Source organism: Vicia villosa, linkage group LG3, assembly GCF_029867415.1.
Source record: "Vicia villosa cultivar HV-30 ecotype Madison, WI linkage group LG3, Vvil1.0, whole genome shotgun sequence".
NCBI classification, from domain to species: domain Eukaryota; kingdom Viridiplantae; phylum Streptophyta; class Magnoliopsida; order Fabales; family Fabaceae; genus Vicia; species Vicia villosa.
In genome coordinates, this window is record NC_081182.1 from 9740685 (window position 1) to 9764961 (window position 24277).

At 30.6% G+C, this 24277-nt stretch overlaps 1 protein-coding gene across 1 annotated transcript; it reads left to right on the forward strand.

The window, feature by feature from the left end:
- The first annotated feature begins 7608 nt into the window (after positions 1-7608).
- On the forward strand, positions 7609-10571 carry LOC131654876 (cytokinin riboside 5'-monophosphate phosphoribohydrolase LOG1-like). Its single transcript, XM_058924797.1, has 7 exons — positions 7609-7890; positions 8069-8166; positions 8347-8377; positions 8478-8577; positions 9695-9765; positions 9984-10127; positions 10308-10571. The coding sequence occupies exons 1-7, from the start codon at positions 7759-7761 to the stop codon at positions 10401-10403; spliced, it is 672 nt and encodes a 223-aa protein (XP_058780780.1). The 5' UTR covers positions 7609-7758; the 3' UTR covers positions 10404-10571.
- The last annotated feature ends 13706 nt before the right edge of the window (positions 10572-24277 follow it).

Genomic DNA, 24277 nt, shown 5'->3' on the forward strand with positions numbered 1-24277 from the left:
ACATAGATGATAATATAACTTTGTATTTATTCTTTCATACACTATAAGAATAAAATTCATCATATTTGGACCACAACTTCTCATTTAATATATAAAAATTATATTAGACAAAAATGGAATAATAAACATAAAACATAAAATAATATAAAAAAACATTATAATGAAACAAAAAAATAGACGAGATAAAAGATACACTATAAGAATAAAATTCATCATATTTGGACCACAACTTCCCATTTAATATATAAAAATCATATTAGACAAAAGTGGAATAATAAACATAAAACATAAAACAATATAAAAAATATTATAATGAAACAAAAAAATAGAGGAGATGAGAGATTGATGAATATGAAAAAAAAAAAAAGATTAGCGATTGAAGAAGAGGTGGATAGAAATGAAACTGAAAGAGAAAACAGTAGCATAAAAATGAGAAGGTGAAAAAGAAAGAATATAAGATAGTAGAGATTAAAGAAGAAGGGACAAGATGTATTTGGAAAAAAGGCGATAAACTAACAAAAAAGATTTGAGAAGGCTAAAACTGAAACCTTAAATATGGACAAAATATATCACTTATTGCCTCTGTCTATGACTATTCCTCCCCAGTCAGTCTCCTCTAATGGCTAAAAAATTATACAAATTAAATAAATAAGAAGTTATTTTGAAGAGAGAGAAAAAATATAAATTAATGCCTGAGATTAACCAGGATAGGCAACAGGAGCGTGTACATCGGAGAGAATCTAGATTCAAATGTGAGGAAGAGAAAATCGTTCTTAATCATAAAATTAAGGCATAATAGATGTAAGTTTAGGTTGAATGTAAGTTAAGGAAAATTTTAATTATGATATAATGTACAGTTTTAAAACCCCCCTCTGATCATAAACTAACACATTTTCTCTGATAATTCTCTAATTGGTCACATTAAATAAAAAAAATTATAATCAAAATTATTTTTTAATAATTATAATGAAAAATCTAATATGACTCTTGGCACCATTTTCAAATTTTAATAAGAGATGTCAATAGATTCAAATTATCTTTTGTTTCCTTTTTTTAGTTATATAATATTTTAATTATTTCTATCTATTATTTATTATATATTCATTTATTAAAAAAACTATTTAATTTTTAAATAAATTATTAATTAATATAAATTGGTGAAATAAAAAAAATAATTAACCGAATTAATAAAATACTAATAGAATATAAATAAAATTTTATCACAATTTACGAGGTCTTTGAAGGGTTAAGCAATTAGTCCTTCCGTTTTTTATTATAAGTCACTTTGGAAAAAAATTATATTTTAATATAATTCGCTTTATAATTCCAATGAATAATTAATGTTATTTTTTCTATTATATTCTTAAATATTTATTATTTTCTCTCCTTTCAATTATGTAAATTTATCTTCTACATATTATTAATGATAGACAATTTTGTAAAAACCTTCGTAATTTTTTATTTTCACACAAGAGTTATTATTTTTTTTTAATATGTGTGAAAAGTCCAAAACAACTTATAATAAAAAAGGGAGGGAGTATAATGTATTGAGTATACAATTGTTTAATGTGTATTAAAAATTAATATTCAATATCTAATATATTTAAACAATATATAAATTAGATAAATTAATTATTCATTAAATTTATAAAATAATTTTTTTATAAAAAATTCAAATAATAACATTTATTTGAATTTGTATGAGATGTCTTATTTTTGCATTATTAAATTGTTATATGGTGATTGATGGTCATGGTTGCAGAGCCAGATCCAGTAGTTCGTGCAACAATCATTACAGCTGTGTTTGTCACAATTATCCTCGTATTCTGTAGGTCCTTCTAAGTTTGATGGATTATTTTTTCCTCTCAAATTATTGATGAAAATGTTTGATTTTGTCTATTTACATCATTTATTTACAATCTGTTAACGCCATTTGAATAATAAATAAATGAGTATAAATTATAAAGGAAAAAATACATAGTTGGATAGCAAAATATAGAGAAGAGGAAAATATTTATTTTTTTAATTTCAGTAAACACCCTCTATTTATTTGCATGATGAGAAGGAAAAGGGAAAATAAAATTAATGTTGTGGTAATGTTATAGTAATTCTTTAGATTTCAAAAAATAAAATATTTTTACGCGCGGTTCAAGTAAGAAAATGAAGCATTTATATTTTTTTTAAAAAAATTTAAGTTTAAAATAATCCAATAATATCAAATATAATATAATCCAATAATATCAAATATAAATATAATACAAGTTATATAAGTCCAAGCCCAATCAAGATTGTATATAAATAGTCATAGTCTCTAGCGTTATTTGTACAATTCAATTCAATAATAGAATCGTTATTTCCTTTATTCTCTCTATTATCTCCTAACTAAAAGTGTCTCACGCACTAACAAATTGGTATCCAGAGTTTCCGGTTATTGTTCTTGAGAACTTCACGTCGGAGATCGTGTTTCCAGGGAAAGTGAATCAATCGCTGCAAAGATGAACGGTACTAACGACATTACAAATTCGCTTCCAATGCTTGACAGGAAGAATTGGATTTGATGGATAAAACATATGCAATCTCTGTTTGACTTTCATGAAACTCTAGAAGTGGTTACCAATGACGTTTCTGCGCTGGCTGCAAATGCATCTGACACACAGAAAACAACCCACTACAAAGCCAAGAAGAAGGATTGCAAGGCTGCGTATTGTATTCAAATAGCGGTTGATACTGCAAATTTTGACAGAATCTCTCAAGCTGAATCAGCAAATGAGGCATGGATATTCTTTTCAAATATTATGAAGGATGTGAGAAAGTCAAGGTTGTCAAGTTGCAAACCTTGCATCGACAATATGAATTGTTGTCAATGGGAGAAGACAAAAAGGTTACAGAGATGTGTCGAAGGTGCAGAAACTCGTCCATCTCATGAAGAGTTATGGTGAAACCCTAACTGATAAGATGATAGTAGAGAAGGTAATGCGTATGTTAACCTCTCACTTTGATCACGTTATCGTAGTTATTCAAGAATCCAATCAACTTGAAACCCTAAATCTCGAAGATTTGGTTGGTTCATTGGAAGCGCATGAGATTAGAATTGTCGAAAGGAAAGGAGTTCAATATTCTATACAAGCTTTGCAGGCTCATTCATGGAAAAATAATGGTGGTTTCAACAAACTTAAAGGCAAAGTCGATAAGATTCTGGGCAAGAAGCCTTGGTCAAACCCTCACAAGAAACAGGCCAAAGATATAACTTCTGAATCCTCCAAAAGAGGAGGATGAAATTATCGAAAGGACAAAGAAGATAAGAAAGGTGTGCAGTGCTATCACTGTGAGAAGTGGGGTAACTTGTATTAACATTGTTGGTACAGGAAAGACAATGGATCGACAAAAGGAAAAGACGAATGAGCGAACCTTGTACGCCAAGATTCAGATGATTTTGAAGGTATGGTGGTTATGGCTGCAGTTACAGATAACCATGTCGAATCCAAGATTTGGTTCCTCGATTCAGGCTGTTCAAATCACATGACTGGTCAAAAGGTGTGGTTGGCAAATTTCAACGAATCAAAGAAGAGCAAGGTAAAACTTGTTGATAATAGTTCGTTGCCAGTAAAAGGTACTGATAATATAGTTTTTCACATGAGTAATGGAGGTAAATCTATGATAAAAGATGCGGTCTATGTACCTGGTATGAAGTGCAACCTAGTAAGTGTTGGACAACTGGTTTAAAAATGTTTCTCAGTTGTCATGAAAGATGGAGTTTTAAAATTGTTTGACATCCAGAACAACTTGGTCTTGAAATCTCCTCTATCGAAGAATAGGACGTTTAAAACCATGATCAATTCGAATGAAGTACAATGTCTAAAAATTGTTGTCGACCACAAGGATAGTTGGTTGTGGCATTTGAGGTTTGGACATTTAAACTTTCGATCCCTTAATCAAATAATTACTCAAGATATGGTTATTGGTATTCCAAGTCTTGAGATGCCTGACAAATTGTGTGAAGGTTGTTTAGTCGGAAAGCAATCCAGAAATTCTTTTGCTTCGACTATGCCAATGAGATCATCATGCATACTCGAAATGGTACACTCAGATGTATGTGCTTCATTCGAAGAACATACCCTTGGTGGAAACAGGTTTTTTTTTTTCATTTTTCGATGATTTTAGTTGAAAGTTGTGGCTCTATGTGATCAAGAGAAAGGACAAAGTATTTGATATCTTTAAGAGATTCAAGATACTTGTCGAAAACCAGAGTGAGAAGAAGATCAAAGTTTTGCAAACAAATGGAGGTGGAGAATACACATCCAAGATGTTCGAAGAACTCTGTGTCGAACATGGTGTTGATCATGAGGTAACTGCTCCTTATACTCTTCAACATATTGGAATTTCCGAAAGAAGTAACAGAACCATATTGGATATGGCGAGATGCATGCTGAAGCAGAAGAATTTACCAAAGTCCATATGGGATGAAGCTGTTTCTACTACAGTTTATATCCTGAACAGGCGTCCTACTAAGAAGTTGAAGAATAAGGTTCCTGAAGAAGTGTGAAGTGGCAAATGACCATCAGTGAGTTATCTGAAGGTGTTTGGCTCTATGTGTTACAAGCATGTTCCTGATGCAAGAAGAAGGAAGTTTGATGACAAGAGTGAACCTATGATTCTGGTAGGATATCATCATACTGGTGCATACAGACTATTCAATCTAGTTAATACGAAGATTGTGTTGAGTCCAAATATTGTGGCTGATGAAAATTCTGCCTGGGATTGGAATTCAAGTAATTTAACAAGCCATTGATGAGCTCTTACTTTGAAGAAGCAACGGCTGAAGTCGAAGTTGATGCAATTGTCGAAACTCCAATTGAAGTCGAAGCATTTGCCAAAATTCTTGACACAGTCGAAGTCGAAGAAGGTATGGCTGCACAAGCCAAGGACCTCAAAGAACTCGAATTCTTCCAACAAGACTTCAAGACTATGAAGTGGCTAGTGATGATGAAGTCACACCAGATGGAGAATTAGTTCATTTTTCTTTACTTGCAAGTGTTGAACAAATCAACTATAACAATGCTTTAAAGATTTAACAATGGAAGTTAGCTATGGTCGAAGAGTTACAGACAATCGAGAGAAACAACACATAGAAGTTAGTCGAATTGCCAACACATAAAAAAGCTATCGACGTAAAGTGGGAATTCAAACTGAAACACAATGTTGATGGGTCGATAGCAAGACATAAAGGAAGATTGGTAGCTCAAGGATTTCTTCAAAGAGCATGGCTCAACTACTCTGAAGTATTTTCTCCAGTAGCAAGATTGGAGATTGTTCGACTAGTGGTAGCATTGGCATGCAACCAAGGTTGGTCGACATTTCACTTAGATGTGAAGTCAGCATTTTGGAATGGTCCTTTAGACAAAGAGATCTATGTCACACAACCTCTTGGTTTTGTGATTCAGAAGGAAACGAGTAAAGTATATAAGTAGCACAAAGCACTCTATGATCTCAAGCACGCACCTAGGGCATGGAACAAGAAGATCGAATCATACTTAGTCGAATTAGGATTTATCAAATGCAAATCTGAGTATGGTGTCTATGTTCATGTTGTGGCACAAAATATAACAATAATTTGCTTATATGTCGATGACTTGTTGGTAACTGGAAATAGCTTGGAGAACTTGCCGAAGTTCAAAGAACTAATGATAAAGGAATTTGAAATGTAGGATATGGAAAATTGTCTTATTTTCTCGGCATGGAATTTTAATTGTCAAAGTAAGGTATGGTGCTGCATCAAAGGAAGTATGTCAAAGAGATGCTCAAGATATTCAGAATGGATGATTCAAATCCTGCATCCTCACCTGTCAAAACAAACTTGAAGTTGGAGAAGAATGGAGAGGAAGACAAAGTCAATGTAACTTTGTTCAAGCAAATTATTGGATCTCTGAGATATGTGTGCAACAGTCTACCTGATATAGATTTCACAGTCGTATTAGTAAGCAGATACATGAGTGAACCAAGAGTGTCACACATGAAGGCTGCAAGAAGAATTCTAAGATAACTAAAAGGATCGATAGAGTATGAAATTCTATTTTCGACGAGAATCTGAAGGCGAAGAAGTAACAATTGCTTATTTTTCAGATGCTGATTGGTGTGGAGATAAGGAAGATCAAAGAAGCACAACTGAATATTTCTATCAAGTATTTGGTGCCCAATTTTCATGGTGTTCGAGGAAACAACCTGTGGTGGCATTATCATCGTGTGAAGATGGATATATAGCACGATCTTACGTTGCATGTCAAACAATTTGGATCAGATCAGTGCTTAAAGAAATGGAGGTCGAAGTAAAGAAACCTCTTGTGTTGCAAATCGACAACAAGTTAGCCATAAATCTGGCAAAAAAACCTCTAGATTTCACTTCTTGAGGGAGAAGGTAAATCGAGGCGAAATTGAAGTTAGGCATTGCTCGAGTGAAGATTTGTTGAGATATTATTGGAATTGATATTATTAATATAATATCAAATATAATCTAATCTAATAATATCAAATCTGATTCAAGTTGTATAAGCCCTAGTCCAATCAGATGGCATCAAGTGGTTTCAGCTTCCTCCCAATCGTAGTTAATCTAACGCCAATCATCACTAAGCCAACTAACGATCGGTAATATCTTTAACGATTTAGATGTTATGAATATTGATATTTTGAATTAAATTTATTAAAACATTCTTAAATAAAGTCATTAGTGTACTTCAAAACACGTGTTTGTTATCATGAGATAAAGTGATCTATCTATACGCGTTAATTACGTATACATAGTTTTTTTTTTTGAACTTAATATATATAGTTAGATGCGTAGAATAAATTTAAACCACATGAAAATGCATGAAAATGATGGTATCAGAGAATTCAAAAAGAAAAAGGAAAAAAAAGTATAAAGGAGTATGAACCAAAATTGAATGAAGAATGTCTCACGAAAAAGAGAGAAGAGAAATATGAGATATCATAGTGGTGATGATACTGAAATAAGAATGCCTCAAAGAAATTAATCTAATCATTAAGAAATTTACTCAAATATTTTAATTGCATGAGTTCAATTTTCCTTATTGATATGTGTTTTTATAAATTAATATGACAATATAAATACTCTCAATATAAATACTCGTAATTGAAATATTGTCGGTGCAAAATTATTTTATACTGTCATTCAATTAAAATATTAATTTTACACTTTTATTTAATAAAAATAATTATTTTAACTCGTTTGTATGAAATAAAAAAATAAAAAATTAAATTATTTTAATAACTAATTCTTTTATATTTTTTTTATGGTTCAAAATAATTCATTTTAATTGAATCACAATGTAAAATAGTTTTACTGTATTTCAACTAATCTCTAAAATATGTAATAACTAATTTAAAATATTTACATATAGTTAATTAAATTATGTAAAATTAAAATAAATATTTATTACAATATTTGTAAGAATAAGTTTAAAAAATAGTATCACATAATAATTTGATTCTAATGTGATAATATCTGTGATTAAATAATTTAGAAATAATAGAAAGCAAAATAGTAGTATAAAGAGAGATAAGCCATGGCCCAAATTGTTATTCACTTTTGGAAATTAAGTGATTGCTGACTACTCCTTCCTTTGAGTGTTCTCCTTTCATTTCATTTCTCACATATCACTTCACTCCCTTCTATCCTATTCTCTTTGTCCCTTCATTAAACTCTCAACAAAATCACTTATTCTCTTAATCTTAATTTTACTCTTTATGGAAATTGAACAGCCACTACCCACCATCCTCATCAAGTCTAGATTCAAACGCATATGTGTTTACTGTGGTAGCACTCCTGGAAGAAATCCTAGCTACCAAATTGCTGCTATTCAGCTCGGAAAACAATTGGTAATTAATTATTCATTCATATTCATCTTATTGTTGTTCTGTTTTTCCTCTGTTCTATTGAGATGCAGAAGATGAAGAGACAATTAATTAATCTGAATGATTGAGATAATTCATTTGACATTTTTGAAAAATAATTGAGTATAGAAATATATATAAAAAGTTTGATACATGTGTGTAGGTGGAAAGGAAGATTGACTTGGTATATGGAGGAGGCAGTATTGGGCTGATGGGTCGTATCTCACAAGTTGTTTATGATGGCGGATGTCACGTGTTAGGGTAATTTCTTTTTATCAAATAATTTAGTTGCTGATATTCATCCTTTAAAGATGAATAAATGGAATGTCGCAGAACTCAGCATCTGATATTTCTGCATAATTATTGATTTTTCTTTCTTTTTATTTTTAGTATTTTTTGTGCACATGAATGATGAATCTTCCTTCTTGCTTCCTTGTGCAGAGTCATTCCAAAAACACTTATGCCAAAAGAGGTATTTAATTTAATTACTTTTACTTGTACTAATCCTGCTATCTAATTAGGATTATACAACTAATCAATTAATTAACATGTGTAATTGGTTGTTAATATAGATAACTGGTGAGAGTGTTGGAGAAGTAAGAGCAGTATCAGGGATGCACCAACGCAAAGCTGAAATGGCTAAACAAGCTGATGCTTTTATTGCCATGCCAGGTTAGTTAGTTACAAGTTAGTTATGCATCTTTCACCAACTATGCACACGTGTGAACTAAGGATAGCAAAATCTCTTGCTTTTTTTTCTTTCTTTCTTCACACCATGTCTCAACTCTCACATCATTATCATACATAATCAAGTATTTCATCTCAATTGCTTTTCACACTTAATTAACTATATTTAGTTTAATTGGGCTATCTAAAATAATCGCATTTGAACTAAACTTCAATTCAATTTGATCCAGTTCTATTAATAAATTGCTTGACTAATAGATTGATCTTTAATTCAATCAACCAATCAATATGATTTTGAAAAATTAATATAAGTTTGTGTCTAGGACCATTTTAAATTTTTAAAATTTTATTTAAAAATATTAATTTTTTCATAATTCCATCGAATATAGACATATTTTAATACAATACCATAACAAAATATTGATTTTGTAAAGTCGTTCATCTTACACTTGTTAATCAAATATAACATGAGTGTCTATTAGGAAAGTTCATATTCAAAACAAACTCATATAAATAAAAATAAATAAAAAATCACAAAAAGAACTTAATATTATTTTGCGAAAATCACTTAGATAAAATTATTTTTTTAAAACGGATTTGAATTGATTCACATATATGTATTTTAATATTTATTTATTTTTTATCAATATAATATATTTATTTTAATTTATTATTTATGAATACTTATTTTTTAATACTATTTATTAATTTAAATTAATTTATTTATTTTAATTATTTTATTTATTTTAACTATAATCAATACATCAAACATAATACTTTATAGTATTTTATAATATTAAATATAATTTATATTTAGATATAAAAAAAAACGATTCAAATTTTATTATATGAAATTGTATCAAATAATTTTTTTTATTTTTAGTCTATCTTTCACATATTAAATAAAATTTTCTTCAAAATCAATCCAAATCGTCCATTTGACATTTCCGTTGTCCATGAGGTATATTCCACACTTTCACAAGATAAGAGTAACTATCAACGGTTTGTGTTGTATAATCATTTGGCGGTGACTTAAATTAAAATCCTATTCATGATTTTTGTATGGCTTTACTAAGTCCATTTTAAATTACAATTCTAACAGGTGGATATGGCACATTGGAAGAACTACTTGAAATTATTACCTGGGCTCAACTTGGGATCCATGATAAACCTGTAAGATTTCATCCCCTTCTCTACAAATATCTCATTATGAAGAAAATCATTACCAACATAAATAAATCAGAGTCCTCCTGTTAAATCAGCTCAGTTGATAGTTGTGCAAGAATAAGAATATTAGAGACAGTTTCTCATATACGAACTCAAAAATAACTTATTATTAAAATGGAAATAAAATGTAAAAAAAAAACTGAATGTGACACAATTGGTTGTAGGTGGGGTTATTGAACGTGGATGGTTACTACAACTCATTGTTGGCATTCATGGACAAAGCTGTAGATGAAGGTTTTGTAACACCAGCTGCCCGTCACATTATTGTATCTGCCCAAACTGCCCAAGACCTCATGTGCAAACTTGAGGTACTACACTTTCAATTATTTCTTACAATTTGCAAATTTTCCATTTTAATTCCACGTACTCTTAACACTTTCTACATTCTAATTATATGCACATGATTGGGACAATAGGTTGTATATATATACACCTCAATTATTGGAAACAATCTGAGCCGTTGATTTGACTTTTTTAATTATGAACAGGAATATGTTCCTGAGCATTGTGGTGTGGCTCCTAAGCTAAGTTGGGAGATGGAACAACAGTTGGTTAACACAGCAAAGTCAGATATTTCTCGTTGACTAAAATTTAATTAATCAAAATATTAATCAACAATTACAGTACTAATCCACCGTCACGTGGACCCTACTTTTTAGTGCTTAATATTTAATCTCAACCCAAAAGAAACAAAACCAACTCGTATAGATGTAAGCTTCACAGATTAGTTCTTGCTTTGATTTGTTTTTTAATTTTTCTTTTTTGTTTTGTTTTGGCTTTTATGGTTTAATTTAAACTATGTAATTTGTTACTTACGAACTAATTGTGAATTATTGTTTAATCAAGGATGAAAAAATATAGTATAATATACTATAGTATGCGTTTTCTATCATGTCGGTGATTAGGAATATAATGTTATGAATATAATGTTATTTTTTTGTATACATTTTAGATATAAAAAATAATCACTTGTTGAATACAGCTTTCAAATTAATCGTTTCAAAAGAAAAAACTATCACTTAATAGAAAGATGTATTTTCAACCATTATGATACATATTGAAATTGAATTCTAGAGGCAACATCTACTTTAGAGTTTAGAGAGACACCTATAATTATATATTATTAGCATGCTAGCAGCAAGGGTAACAGCCCATATATAATTATATGTTATAAGAAGAGAAGAAATAAAAAACTCGCATATCTTGATTCAAACCTCAAATAATTTCAACTCACTTAACGATATCAATCATAAAATGTGATCAATTACTTATAATATAGATTGAAGAACATCTTGAACATAAGAGATAGTGAGATTAGTGAAGTTACTTGTCCGATAAGTTAACTTCCCTATGGATAAAATCAAATGGAACTATGTTGTAACTAATAAAACTATTTTCTGTTAGGTAGTTAAGAGGCTGTTAGAAGTTAGTTACTATTTCTAACTGATTATAACTACTATAAGTAGTGAATAGCTTAACAGCATATGGTAGATTTGTGTAATTCTCCTTTCTATCAATGTAATGTTAGTTGTTCAATATTTTTTAATGGTGTTTTAGTTTAATTTTCACATGGTATCATCGACCCGTGGCTTTATCACCACCATTGCCACTGCATAATCGTATCTCTTTCACAAATCTCAATTTATTTTTCATCTTCTTCCATTGATCATCCTTCATTTCTCGATTTTATTTTCATTTCCTACTTCACTAATGTTAGTTGAAAGTCCTTCAAACACCCATTGTGGCCATGCTTCTGCTTCAAATCTCAACAAGGGGGTCAAAATGATAATCTCAATCCGTATTTCATGCATCCCAACGAAAATCCTACACTGGTGTTAGTTACTCCCCTATAGAAATGCATTGTTAACATCTAATTGGTAAAGATACTAATTATTGATGGAAGCAAGAGCAATGATTGTTCTGACTGTAGTCATTTTTGCAACAGGTGAATAGGTTTCAAAGTAGTCTAGACCTTCAATTTAGTTGTAACCCTTAGCAACTAGTCTAGCTTTGAATCTCTCAATGGTGCTATCAGTATGGTGTTTAATCTTGTAGACCCACCTGCAGCCAATTGGCTTGGTATTTAGAGGCAAGTCCTCAATAATCCAAGTACCTGTTTTCTCAAGTGCAGATAATTCAAGTTGCATATCTTTATTCCAACAATCATATTTGTAAACCCCAACATAGGACTTATGCATAGTGCTGCAGGTATGATGGCTTATGAGAAACTCTTGATGATACACAATTGAGAATGGTAATTGGTGAGTTGGTTGGATTTGGTTGTGAGTTGGTGGTTTCTTAAGGTAAAAACTTCTTTGGTGTTTAGGTCTAGAAGAGTGTATCCTTTCATATGAGTAGGATATCCTAGAAATAGAGATTTTTTGGCTTTATGGTCAAGTTTAGTTCTATGTACACTAAGGTTGGAAGTATAACAAAGTGAGACAAACACTTTGAATGACTAAATATCAGGAAGTTTGTCATGAAATACCTGATAAGGGGATTGATGGTTCAGGATGGTAGAAGGGACTCTATGGATTACGAAGGCAGCATAAAGTAAGGCATAAGACCAATAGATTTTAGGGAGTTTGGATTGGTATAAAAGGGCTCTGCCAATATTGAGGAGATGTTGGTGTTTTCTTTCCATCCTCCCATTTTGTTGGGGGGTTTCAACACATGACTTTTTGTGATTAATGCCATTAGCAGCATAGAAGGAAGCAAGTAAGAAACTTCAACTTTTGATTTTACAAGGACAATCCACACAAATATTATAAAATCATCAAGAATGGTTAGAAAATATTTGTGATTTTGAACAGATGGTACAGATAGGGGACCCAATATATCTAGATGAAGCATTTCAAATTTAGAATTGGAAATGGTAGAACTATGAGGAAAGGGAAGCTTCTTTTGTCTAGCTAGGTTACAAATGTCACGTATAGCTTTATTATCAAAGGAAATAGATGGATACAAAGACTTGTGACTAAGGTTCTTATTTGAGACATGGCCTAATCTAAAATGCCATAAGGCATTGCTAGGGAGAATGGTGTTGATTCTGGTAGTGTGTGGCTGAAGTGATCTGGTGCATGTTGTATCATCATCAAGAGGACAAGCATATACTTGTAGTCTATATAAACCCCCAATCTGTCTACCCAAACCAGTCATCTTCACGCTGCTCATATCATGTATCAAACATTCATTGACAGCAAAATTAGCTTGACATTTCAATGACTGACATAGTTTGGATATAAATATCAGGTTGAGATGAAATTCATTGGAATAGAAGACATTATGCAAATAGAATGTGGGTGAGAAGTAAACATATCCAGCTTGTTTGACAAATTGAATTGCCATTAGGGAGAGTAATGTTGATTGGATCAATACGATAAATTGAAGTGAAAAATTCTAAAGATGAACACACACGGTCATTGGCACCAGAGTCAAGAATCCAATATTTGGCTCGAGCTAATGAATTAAAAGTGTTACATATAATACCTGAAGAATCTGCAACATGTGGTGAATTAGTCATTAAAGTAAAAAATGAAGCACTGTTATTAGAATTGGCTGAAGGTATTAAGTTGACTTGTTGGAGTAAACCAATCAATTGATCATATTGTGCCTGAGAAATGTTGGTATTGGTATTATCAGAGGAAACTGCTGCAGAATTTCCAAATCCTTGATCAGTATCAGAAGTGTGGGTGGTAGAGGCATTGACTTGTGATTTGTTATTATTGAAATTAGGGTGACCATATTTCTGATAACAAAAATCCACAGTGTGACCACTCCTATGGCAAAATGTACATTGTCGAGGGGGATTCTTGTAGTAATGAGGCTTGCCTTTGGGCTCAAATTTTTTAGCTGCATTCACCATGAGTGCAATATCGTCTTCAACAATGCTAATAAATTTGTGATTTCTTTCTTCTTGCACTACTAATGAGTAAACTTTGTTAATTGGTGGTAGAGGTTCCTTCAACAGGACCTGAGTTCTAACAACTGAAAATTGTTCATTAAGGTCAGTCAAGAACTCCATGACCTGATCATCAGCACGATAGGCACGAACATTCTCCATGGCGAGGCAACGACATTGTTGAACGCATGAGCACATGGAAAGTGGACGGTGTTCATTGAGTTCTTCCCATAATCCTCTTAACTCAATGAAGTAGTCCATGACAGATTTTAAAGCTTGCTTTAAATTATTGATTGAAGCACGAAAATTATATATACGAATGCGACCAGCTTTTGAGAATCGTTCCCTTAGGTTGATCCACACATCAATAGCATTAGCATGAAACACAATTGTCGAAACAATTTGTTCTGAAACCGAATTCAATAACCAAGAATGAATTAAGTGATTGCACCTTTCCCATTGATTGCGATTGAGATCTTGATGATCGGGAATGTCAAGATTGTCATTGATGAATGGGAGCTTGTTCTTCGCTCCTAAAGCTCGTTTCATAGATTTACTCCATGCAAGGTAGTTAGATCCATTGATTTTTGGTGAAATGCATACTGAGTTAGGACCTTCACTAGGATGAATGTAGTAGGGTGAATGGGTATCTAGCGGAGCAACGCGCGGAGGCATGATTATAAATTGAAACTGGATGAAGAAGAATCGGATCAAGAACACAGTGTTAAACCAAAGAAAGAAAGAGAAAGATGAAGAACAGATAGAAGAAGATAACTGTGGTAAACCGAAAATAATGAGGAATCAAGAATTTATTCTTGACGAATGAGTCAAAGAAGAAAGATGAATGAAGCTCAGAGATTTCAAACTGATACCATATTATGAAATGAGAGTAATTGTATCTAACTTCATTAACTTCAAAGATGAATTACAATTTGCTATTTATGCAGCAAGTAGAGTCTATGAAAGCTATAATACATTGCCTACATAGTATCAATATCTCCTAACTAACAACCAAATGTATTAACTAACACTTACTTAGACATTTATACTCTTGTGCATTGTGTCTTTATTGCTTGTATCTGAAGTAATCTCAGGTTGTAATAGAGATGAAGATAATTCAAATTTTCAATTCATTTTAAAATAATTAAATATAAAAGGCTTAATTGCAATTTTGGTCCCCCAATTATTCATTTATTTGGATTTTAGTCCCCCTATTTTAAAATCTGGAATTTTAGTCCCTTTGTTTTAGTTTTTTGAGGATTTTGGTCCCCCTACAAATCCGAAGACAATTTTTAATGAAATGAAACTCAGATTAATGACATGTTCAACATAAATCTTAAATAAAAATAACTTTTTTGAACAGATTACTTCTGAACTGACACTGACACATCATCATTAAGAGCGTCATTTCATTTAAATTTGCCTTCGAATTTGCAGGGGGACCAAAATCCTCAAAAAATTAAAATATAGGGACTAAAATTCTGGATTTTAAAATAGGGGGACCAAAACCCAAAAAAAATGGATAATAGAGGGACCAAAATTGCAATTAAGCCAATATAAAATATGTTTATGATTACAATATAAAAAATCTGTAATTTATGTATAAAATTATTTTTAAGTTTAAGTGGAAATATATGATCCTATCTTATCATCCTAGAACAATAGTCCGTTGTTTCTTTCGGCTATTCAACAATTTATTTGAAGTAGAAAATTTGTATTTTACTATATTGTAATAAAAACAAACAAAATTACATAATGCCAGCAAATTCACCTTACTTTTAACCTAAAGTGAATTGATAATTTGTAAATTGAAATAAAATAAAGAAATTTGCTACAACAAACAAGAGTAGTACCGTAATTGTGAAAGTTTGTTAATGTTGAATTGAATGAAATTATTGATGGTTGGAATTGAAAGAACACCTGTCCTATACCGTACTTAATGGACAATAGACATGTGCAACGTTGTTGCTCGGGTACAAATGAAAACATAACAACAAAAGGAAGGAAAGATAAATTTATAAAGTGGCGACGAAGGGCTAACTACTAGCTACTAGCTAGTGTGTATGTGTCCCATTCCATATAGGTTGGTTGTTGTTCAAACAGCAATTCGTTCAATTGAAGATAAGAACTAAGGCCCCATTAGACCACGAGCAACTAACGTGTGAGTTCCCACGTGAACATGGCATTATGTGATACAATTAGAGCGGTTCAAAAAATCTAAGAATAGAACTAAAATTTTGAAGTTAAAATAATAGAGATTAGTAAACTAAATTATAATGTATAAAAATAGTTTTAACATCGAAACTAAAATGAAACCAAATTAAAACTGAATTTGAACCAACCAAAAATGAAAATAAAAAAAAATATTTAAAATAAGTTAAATTTATAAAAAAAATAAATTAAAAAATAGTTTAACAATTCGGTTTTTTAATAAACAGTTTGGTTTGAAAAAAAGTATCTTCTGATGATTTGAAATTTCGAAATAGTATATCAAACCAATAATTTTTGTTTGATTTAATTTTTAATAAATTGAAACGGTTCAATTCAATTCGAATAAATTTTATTATGAATTGATTTGGTTCGCTTCAATTTTTTACAAATTGGATCATAAAGAGTTCTAGATATGATAATAATATTATTATGTAGTAGCTATGAATAAAAAAAAAAAGAACATACAAGAAGTATTCTAAGTTAACTTAATGTGGAGTAGTCTGTTCCTCATTATTATTGTTAGATTTGGACTATGATGTTTGAGAAAATTATTAATATATTATTGTTATATTTGTAAATTTTAATTAGTAATATCATTAAAAAATTATTGATATAATAAATTGATTATAATTTATATATTTGACCAATTGCTTCATATATTTGTATGTTTAATTTATGCATTAAAATGATTAATTTTTTCGGTACATAATAAAATGATTAATTTGACATACCTTTGAATGAATAAATTTATTTCTTTTCAGTTCTGCATACTATTATATTAAATGCGTTATATATGGAATATCTTAATTTTTGAATTTGGAATAATGACAAATTAAATATTTTTTAATTAAAATTGATTGAAAAGCATTGAATTGATTTTATTAATTTTTATTGATGGATATAATTTTTTTTTTGCGTGTTAAGAGTTCTATATCGGATAATATATGACTTGAACTTGTGTTTGTGCTTATAAGTGGGGACAATCCCCATCCTACTAGCCGGTTTTGTAGGTTTGAGTTAGACCCAATCACATTTCTTAACATGGTATCAGAGCCTGATTTAAGATTCGGTGGACCACCTATTATAGTTTCCGCTATCTGGCCACCTACAATTTATTTCCACGCTCCAGTTGTCTAGTCCTGGGCGTGAGGGGTGTGTTAAGAGTCTCACATCAGACAATTTATGGCGTGAACATGTGCTTATAAGTGGAGGCAATCTTTATCCTACTAACCGGATTTGTAGGGTTGAATTAGGCCCAACCACATTACTTAACATGGTATCAGAGCCTGGTTTAAGGTCCGGTCGGTCATCTATTATGGTTTCCGCTATCGGACCACCCACCATTTATTTCCACGCTTCAGTTGTCTAGTCCTAGGCGTGAGGGGGTGTGTTAAGAGTTTCACATCGAACAATATATGGCCTGAACATATGCTTATAAGTGGGGGTAATACTCACCCTACTACCCGATTTTGTAGGGTTGAGTTAGGCCCAACCACATTTCTTAACTTGGTATCAGAGCCTCGTTTAAGATTCGATGGGTTATCTATTATAATTTTCCCCTATCGGGCCACCCACCATTTATTTCCATGCTCCAATTGTCTAGTCCTTGGCGTGGGGGGGGGGGGGGGTGTTAAGAGTCTCACATCGAATAATATATGGCGTGAACATGTGCTTATAAGTGAGAGTAATCCTCACCCTACTAGCCAGTTTTGTAGGGTTGAGTTAGGCCCAACCACATTTTTTAACATAGCGTATATTACAGAGAGAGATATAGAGTGAGTCTTGTACATAAGAAGAAATGAAAAAGATGTTTTGACTTATCTTATAATCATAAATACTTATCTTGTAATCATCGATTTATCGAGAAGAAACTGTTAAATCATATAGGATAAGCACAATAAACCCGTCTCAAATTATCTTGGTGGTTTTTTATTTTCAAGGTTTTCGTGACATTATCAACAATAATCTCAAGGATGGGGTGAATACTAAGCATGACAACAAAACTCGTATCCATGGGTACCCACTCGAACCTGCCTCGAAGTTGATAGAGAAACTCCGCTATGACTGGGTTTGAGTTCGAATTTGCGTTTTCCCCGATTACAAAATACGCGAACGGGTTGGATAATGGGGACACTAGTACACACCTCGAACCCGTCCGTTTACTTTATTTTGTACATTGTTATTTATTTTTGATAATTTAGAATATTAAATATGTGGTCAATATTTTGATAATTTGATTTCTATTTATTATTTAAAATATTTGAAATGTATGTATGGATTTTTTTGAGATTGTTTTATTTTATTATTTATAAGGTAATTTGATTTTGGAAAAAATAAATATTTTTATTATAAAAATTGATTTTACTAAATGGATGGTGGCGGAGTGGGGATACACAAACCCAACCCGTTTGAGACGGGTTTGAGTTTTAATTCTCCATCCTCGTTTGGGTTTGGGACGAGAAACATGGATTGTTTGGAGATTAGAGTTTGGGTTTGGGGGACGTTAAAACCGTCTCCGACCGTCCCGTTGCCATGCCTAGTGAATACATTCATACAATATGTGAAAATACTGGCCGCTGAAAAACATCAATATTTGACACATCTAGAAACGAATGGCGTGGCGTAATTGATTGTTGGCACAACAAGAGTTCATTGTTGATTGGTTTTGAGTTTCAACACCTTTGAGCATGTTGGAGTCATCAATGAGAAATTCTTTAATCGCCATATATGATCCTTGAGAGTACAAACAAAGATGATAGCTAGGTTACAAAGGCAAAAAAATTAGTTTTTCGAGCAATTTAGGTATAAAATAATACTTATAATAAGTCTAACAAAAAGTGGTAACCATCATGAAATTTGATGACAAGTCTGGTCATTATAATCATAATAATCATAATAATTGTATCCCTCGTCTTACTAATCCCACTTATAAAAAGATAAGAGAGTATTATGATTATGGTAAGGCATGTCATCATGCACCTTAGTGCAAACATTGCAAGAGGAATGACAATCCTCCTAAAGCTAATTTGTCCGAAGGAGGTGATATTATCATTGGAGTAATTTCTCAAGCAAATATTCTGATAAATTTGGATAAAATAAAAGTCGGTGGCGACTCTTGCTATCCGCAACATTTTCGATAAAAGTCAGTTCACCGTATTACAAGATGCAAACTCCATTCCCACCTTGAATGAGAACTCTTTTCTTAGTTTTTCACCTTCATTAAATCTGATCACTGGTGGCCTCTCATCAGCACTATCATCATCTGCCCCACTATCAATATCATCAGTCATGTAACCATCATCAATTACATGTTCCCTATCCATCTCGTCAGTAATCAAACCCTTCTTAATACCTTAACTTGTCCCAGCACCAACAGGATCATTCACATTACTTGTCCCAGCACCAACACCATCACCAGCAGCATCATTCACTTGACTTGTATCAGCACCAACACCATCACCAGCAGCATCATTCCTAGCACTACCACCTTTCTCCACATGACTTGGACCTTCACCAATGAGTTCATCAAAATCGTGCATTCTTTCCTCTTCACTGTCTTCAAAGTGTATACCATTCAAAGAGTCCTCAGATGATTCACTATTAACCTCTTCAATTTCCTCAGCAACAACATGGCCTTTTTCTTTCTCTATTAACCTCTCCATGTAAGTCTTCTCACCACCAGGTAATCTTGCCTCTGCATATATCTCGATATCACACTTATTCTCCTCAGCACACACAGCTAACTTTGTTGCATCAACATCATTATCAAAGGGTTTAAGATCATTTTCAAGACTTTCCTTTTCTGTCTTCCACCACATATTAACATCTTCGATTTTAAATGAAGAATCCATGTCCTTAATCAAGTCACAGGCTTCAAAGTATGACCAATAATCCGGGTCTTGACCACTAACAGCACAAACGTCTCCCCTTCATATGTTAACCCTACATCCTTTACAAAAGAACCTTTCGTATAGAAAACCACCTTAAATAACTCCATTTCCTACACTTTTCAAGAAAAAGCAAAAGTAGGTTCAGTTTTTAAGAAATCTCATAAACCCTAGTTTTTCAGGTACGTAATATAGTTGGGACCGTTTTCACTACTATCATTACTGAAGAGATACTATCATTACTGCACAGAATAAACAAAACGGAGTGGGCCTTACCTTGTCGTTCTTGGGACCGCAACAAACTTTGTAACCTTCGTCAATGGAGGGACCACAGAGGCGCGTTGAAGGAGGGAAGGGAACAAGGGACCACACCTTTCTATTAGGAATTCTGAAATGTTTCTTCTATTAGGGATTCTGAAATGTATAAGGACAACAATATGCCACCTAAGCTAATGTAATCCAAAAATTAAAAAGAAAAACAAAAATTTATTACACGTAGGCTACCACATAAGCAACCATTAATGGCATTTGACGTCAGGGATCAATTATTGAAACGGAAAATTTTTGAGAGATGAATTGTTGAAGGAAAATTTTGGAAGGACTAAAAATGAAATTTCAAATATTTAGAGGGACGAAAAACTTATTTAACCCTTAAAAAATGTGATAAATAAAATAGAGAATGCTATTTTTATCAAACTATCCTTATTTAATCATTAATCGCAATGTATTCAACACCTAATCTAATATTCAAAATATAAATTTCTGCATTTATATTTATCAGTACCTATTCATTTAAAAAAAACAATTATTTATATTAATATCATTGTCTTTAAGTATAACATTTGTTTGAAAAAGTTGACCTTTTTATGAAATCTTCTTAAAATTCCAAAATATAATATTTATTTGTTTATAAATTTATATTTTATTATATTACATGTTTTTTTATGTAATTATTAAATCGGCCGATTTAGTTGGTTGGACTAAGAATCAGACAAATATTCGATTTAATTGACCAAAAGAACCGCTCTCTTAACAAATTGATAGCTAAATAAAAAAAAATTCACATAGAACTAATCATATCAATAGACCAGATATTGTAGGTCGGTTTTTATGTTTGAATCGATTCTTTTTTTCTAAATTTTTTTTATCATACGGATACTTATTTCTTTTGGAAAAAGTGTTACTCCCTCCGTCTCAAAATAATTATCACATTTAAAAAAAAATTGTCCCAAAAAAATTGTCACTTAGATTACAAGTGTAATTTTATATTTAATTTTTCAATTGTACCCTCTAATAAATAATATTAATTTACTGTTTTCTCATTTAACATTAATGCTGATTTGAATACCAATAATTAATCAAAATAATTTGATAAAGTCACAATTCTCTCTTTCATTTATTAATGTTTCTTAATCTGTATAAAACTACTACTTCTACCCGTGACAAATTGTGGATATATATATTGTTTTTTATGTAAAATTATAAATGTATGAAAATAACAAAAAAATATATATATTTTTTCATATTACAAAACAAAAAGTACATCCCACTGATACAATAAGAACATGAAACATAAATTATCCTTTTCCGATTTTCCCTGCAATTGAACAAAAATAGAGTAAATTAATCTTTGAAACCTGAAAGCAAAAAGAATAAATATAAAAGAGAATATAAAACTTTTTATAGCACTGATAATGACATATAACCTAATTCATTATGCATATGTTGAAAATGAATTAAAATAACAATTTTAACAAAGTTACACAATATGTATGTAATGTGCAGCAAAACCTTTCTAATTTGTAATTGGCACTATCCACCTATTTAAAAAAAAAATAAACATCACACAAATTAATGAAATCATATATTTATTTATATATTGAAATATAAAAGTATTGAAGTAAAAATTTTCTAACCTTCCGAAAATCATTCGATAGCATAATCAATCAATGGACTAAACCTGCGAAGGAAAATTAACTCCATAAAGTAATTTGTTAAATAAAAAAAGAAATCAAATTTGATAATAATGTAGCATAGAATAGGTAACATATGTTATTCATATTTTGGAAGACATCTTATAAACAAAGTTTAATAATTTATTTACTAATTCCACTTCGCATTGTTTCCTTCATGTCAAACTTTTTAATCACGTGACCAATCACATCTGACAAAATTTGATAAAATAAAATTGAGTTAAGCTTAAAAAAAATAATTGCAAAATCTAATTTTGAAGTATGACTGATCAATGGCACGGGATTGGTAAGGCCATACAAAATTTGAGGAAAACTCACAAATTAAAAATAAGTTTTAAGGATGGATGGAATATCTCCAATCTTAGTACAACTTGTGGTTTTGATGAAGTTAATCTTGTACTTATGATCTGTCATAATAAACTTAGGATCATGCAATTCAACCAATATATTAGAAATAATATAGCAAGATCTCTCTTCAAGATTTGAGTCAAATTCACCAATGAGGGCCGATTTCACCGAAACTTGGATATTTGAACACTGAAAAATAACACGGGAAGAGGTAAAAATGTAATAATTTGGTAAACTAACAAAAAAGTTAAATAACAGATTACAGCTAATAAACAACAATTGTGACACTCACTTTGTCATCAAGCAAAATCATTTCTAAACTGGTAATAGTATTGTGGTCATTCCAAGAATGGACTTTCCACAATCTTAGTACACGAACTTTAATCTGCCAATTCAGTTTTGGAGGGACGATACTGATACACAATGCCATTCTGCATAAGGTGCAAAAGAAAACATTTAAACAATTAATTGATATAGAGGAAGTCAAAATGTGAAAATATATGTGGGTTAAGAACTCCCAATGCACATTTTCTATACCTAAAGTTTGAAGAACCTTGATGTAACCTTTCTGTTCAGAATTTGGAGAATATAGAAAAATGTGGAGGTTGGATCTATTTGTACTGAAATCATAGTAGGGCAATGTGAATAGGTACAATAAGTGCAAATAATTGGTAGAGTTTTTGGAATTTGCATTGGAAGTTGAAAACTGCAAAATTAAAATTAAAAATGGAGAAGAAGTGAACGGTTAGATTCAAAGAATGGGGGAGAAGCTAAAGTAGGCAAACTTTAGGGTTTTTGTTCAATGAATAGTTTGAGCAATAAGTGAAAATATCTTATGTTTTTACTAAAAATTAATTAAAAAGAAATAATATAGTTGAGATTAAAAAGGGAATACATAACAACTTATTGGATGGTACATTCCAAACAAATGTTACACGTATTAGTAAAAACAATATCACAATCTATTATAATAATTCCTAATTAAATTGTATTTATTGAGAAGAAAAATAAATAAATGATTGATTAGTAAATAAATTAGGTGAATTCTTATTTACCCACCTCAAAAAGGTGGGTAAGGTTACCTTTAGTGTAAAATGCATTGAAAACATCAAACAATTATTCTATATGATAAATAATTAAATACAAAAAAATTAAATGGTGACATCTGATTGGTGGAATGTACACTACCCATCTTTTTGTGATGGGTAGAGAAGTTGTCCCCAATAAATTATTAAGTTGATATGTCAATAAATAAATAATTTAATAATATATTATTAAATTGTATTTATTGAGAAGAAAAATAAATAAATGATTGATTGATTTGTATTAAATTGATTAATAATATATATTATTGATAAAATTTTGTCAATATTTATTTTATAATATTTAATAATAAACTAAAAGAAAATATTAAATAATAAATTAATTTAGATAGTTTTTGATAAAATAACATTTTAAAATTTTCATATTTTTATTACAACATTTTTAAGAATATCTAAATTTTAAATTGTTACTTACATTAAATATATAATATTTTTTAATATCCAATTTTTTTTTAAATATGTTGTTAAAAATAATTAAGTGATTTTAAATATTGAGCTATTTATAAAATATAATTTAAGAGAAAGAATATAGAATATAAGTTAAAGGGGACAACTTCTCTACCCATCTCAAAAAGTTGGGTAGTGTACCTTCAACCAATCAGAAAATCCCATTTAATTTTAACATATTTAATTAATTTTAAAATAATACAATTATTTAATGTTTCTAAGATATTTTATATTGAAGGTAACTTTACCCAACTTTTTGAGTTGGGTAGATAAGAATTCACCTAAGTTAAATCGTGATTTTAAATATTGACCTATTTATAAAATATAATTTGAGAGAAAGAATATAGAATATAAATTAAATCACATTTGTTTGAAAGAGAAAGAATATAAATGATTGAGATAAAAAAAGGGAATAATAAAAAATAATAATATAATAAATAGAATATAAATGGTTGAGATAAAAAAGAGAAAGAATATAAATGATTGAGATAAAAAAGGGAATAATAAAAAATAATAATATAATAAATAGATAAACTAAATTGATGAAATAGATTTTTAGTTATTATAATTTAATGTGATGAAAAAATT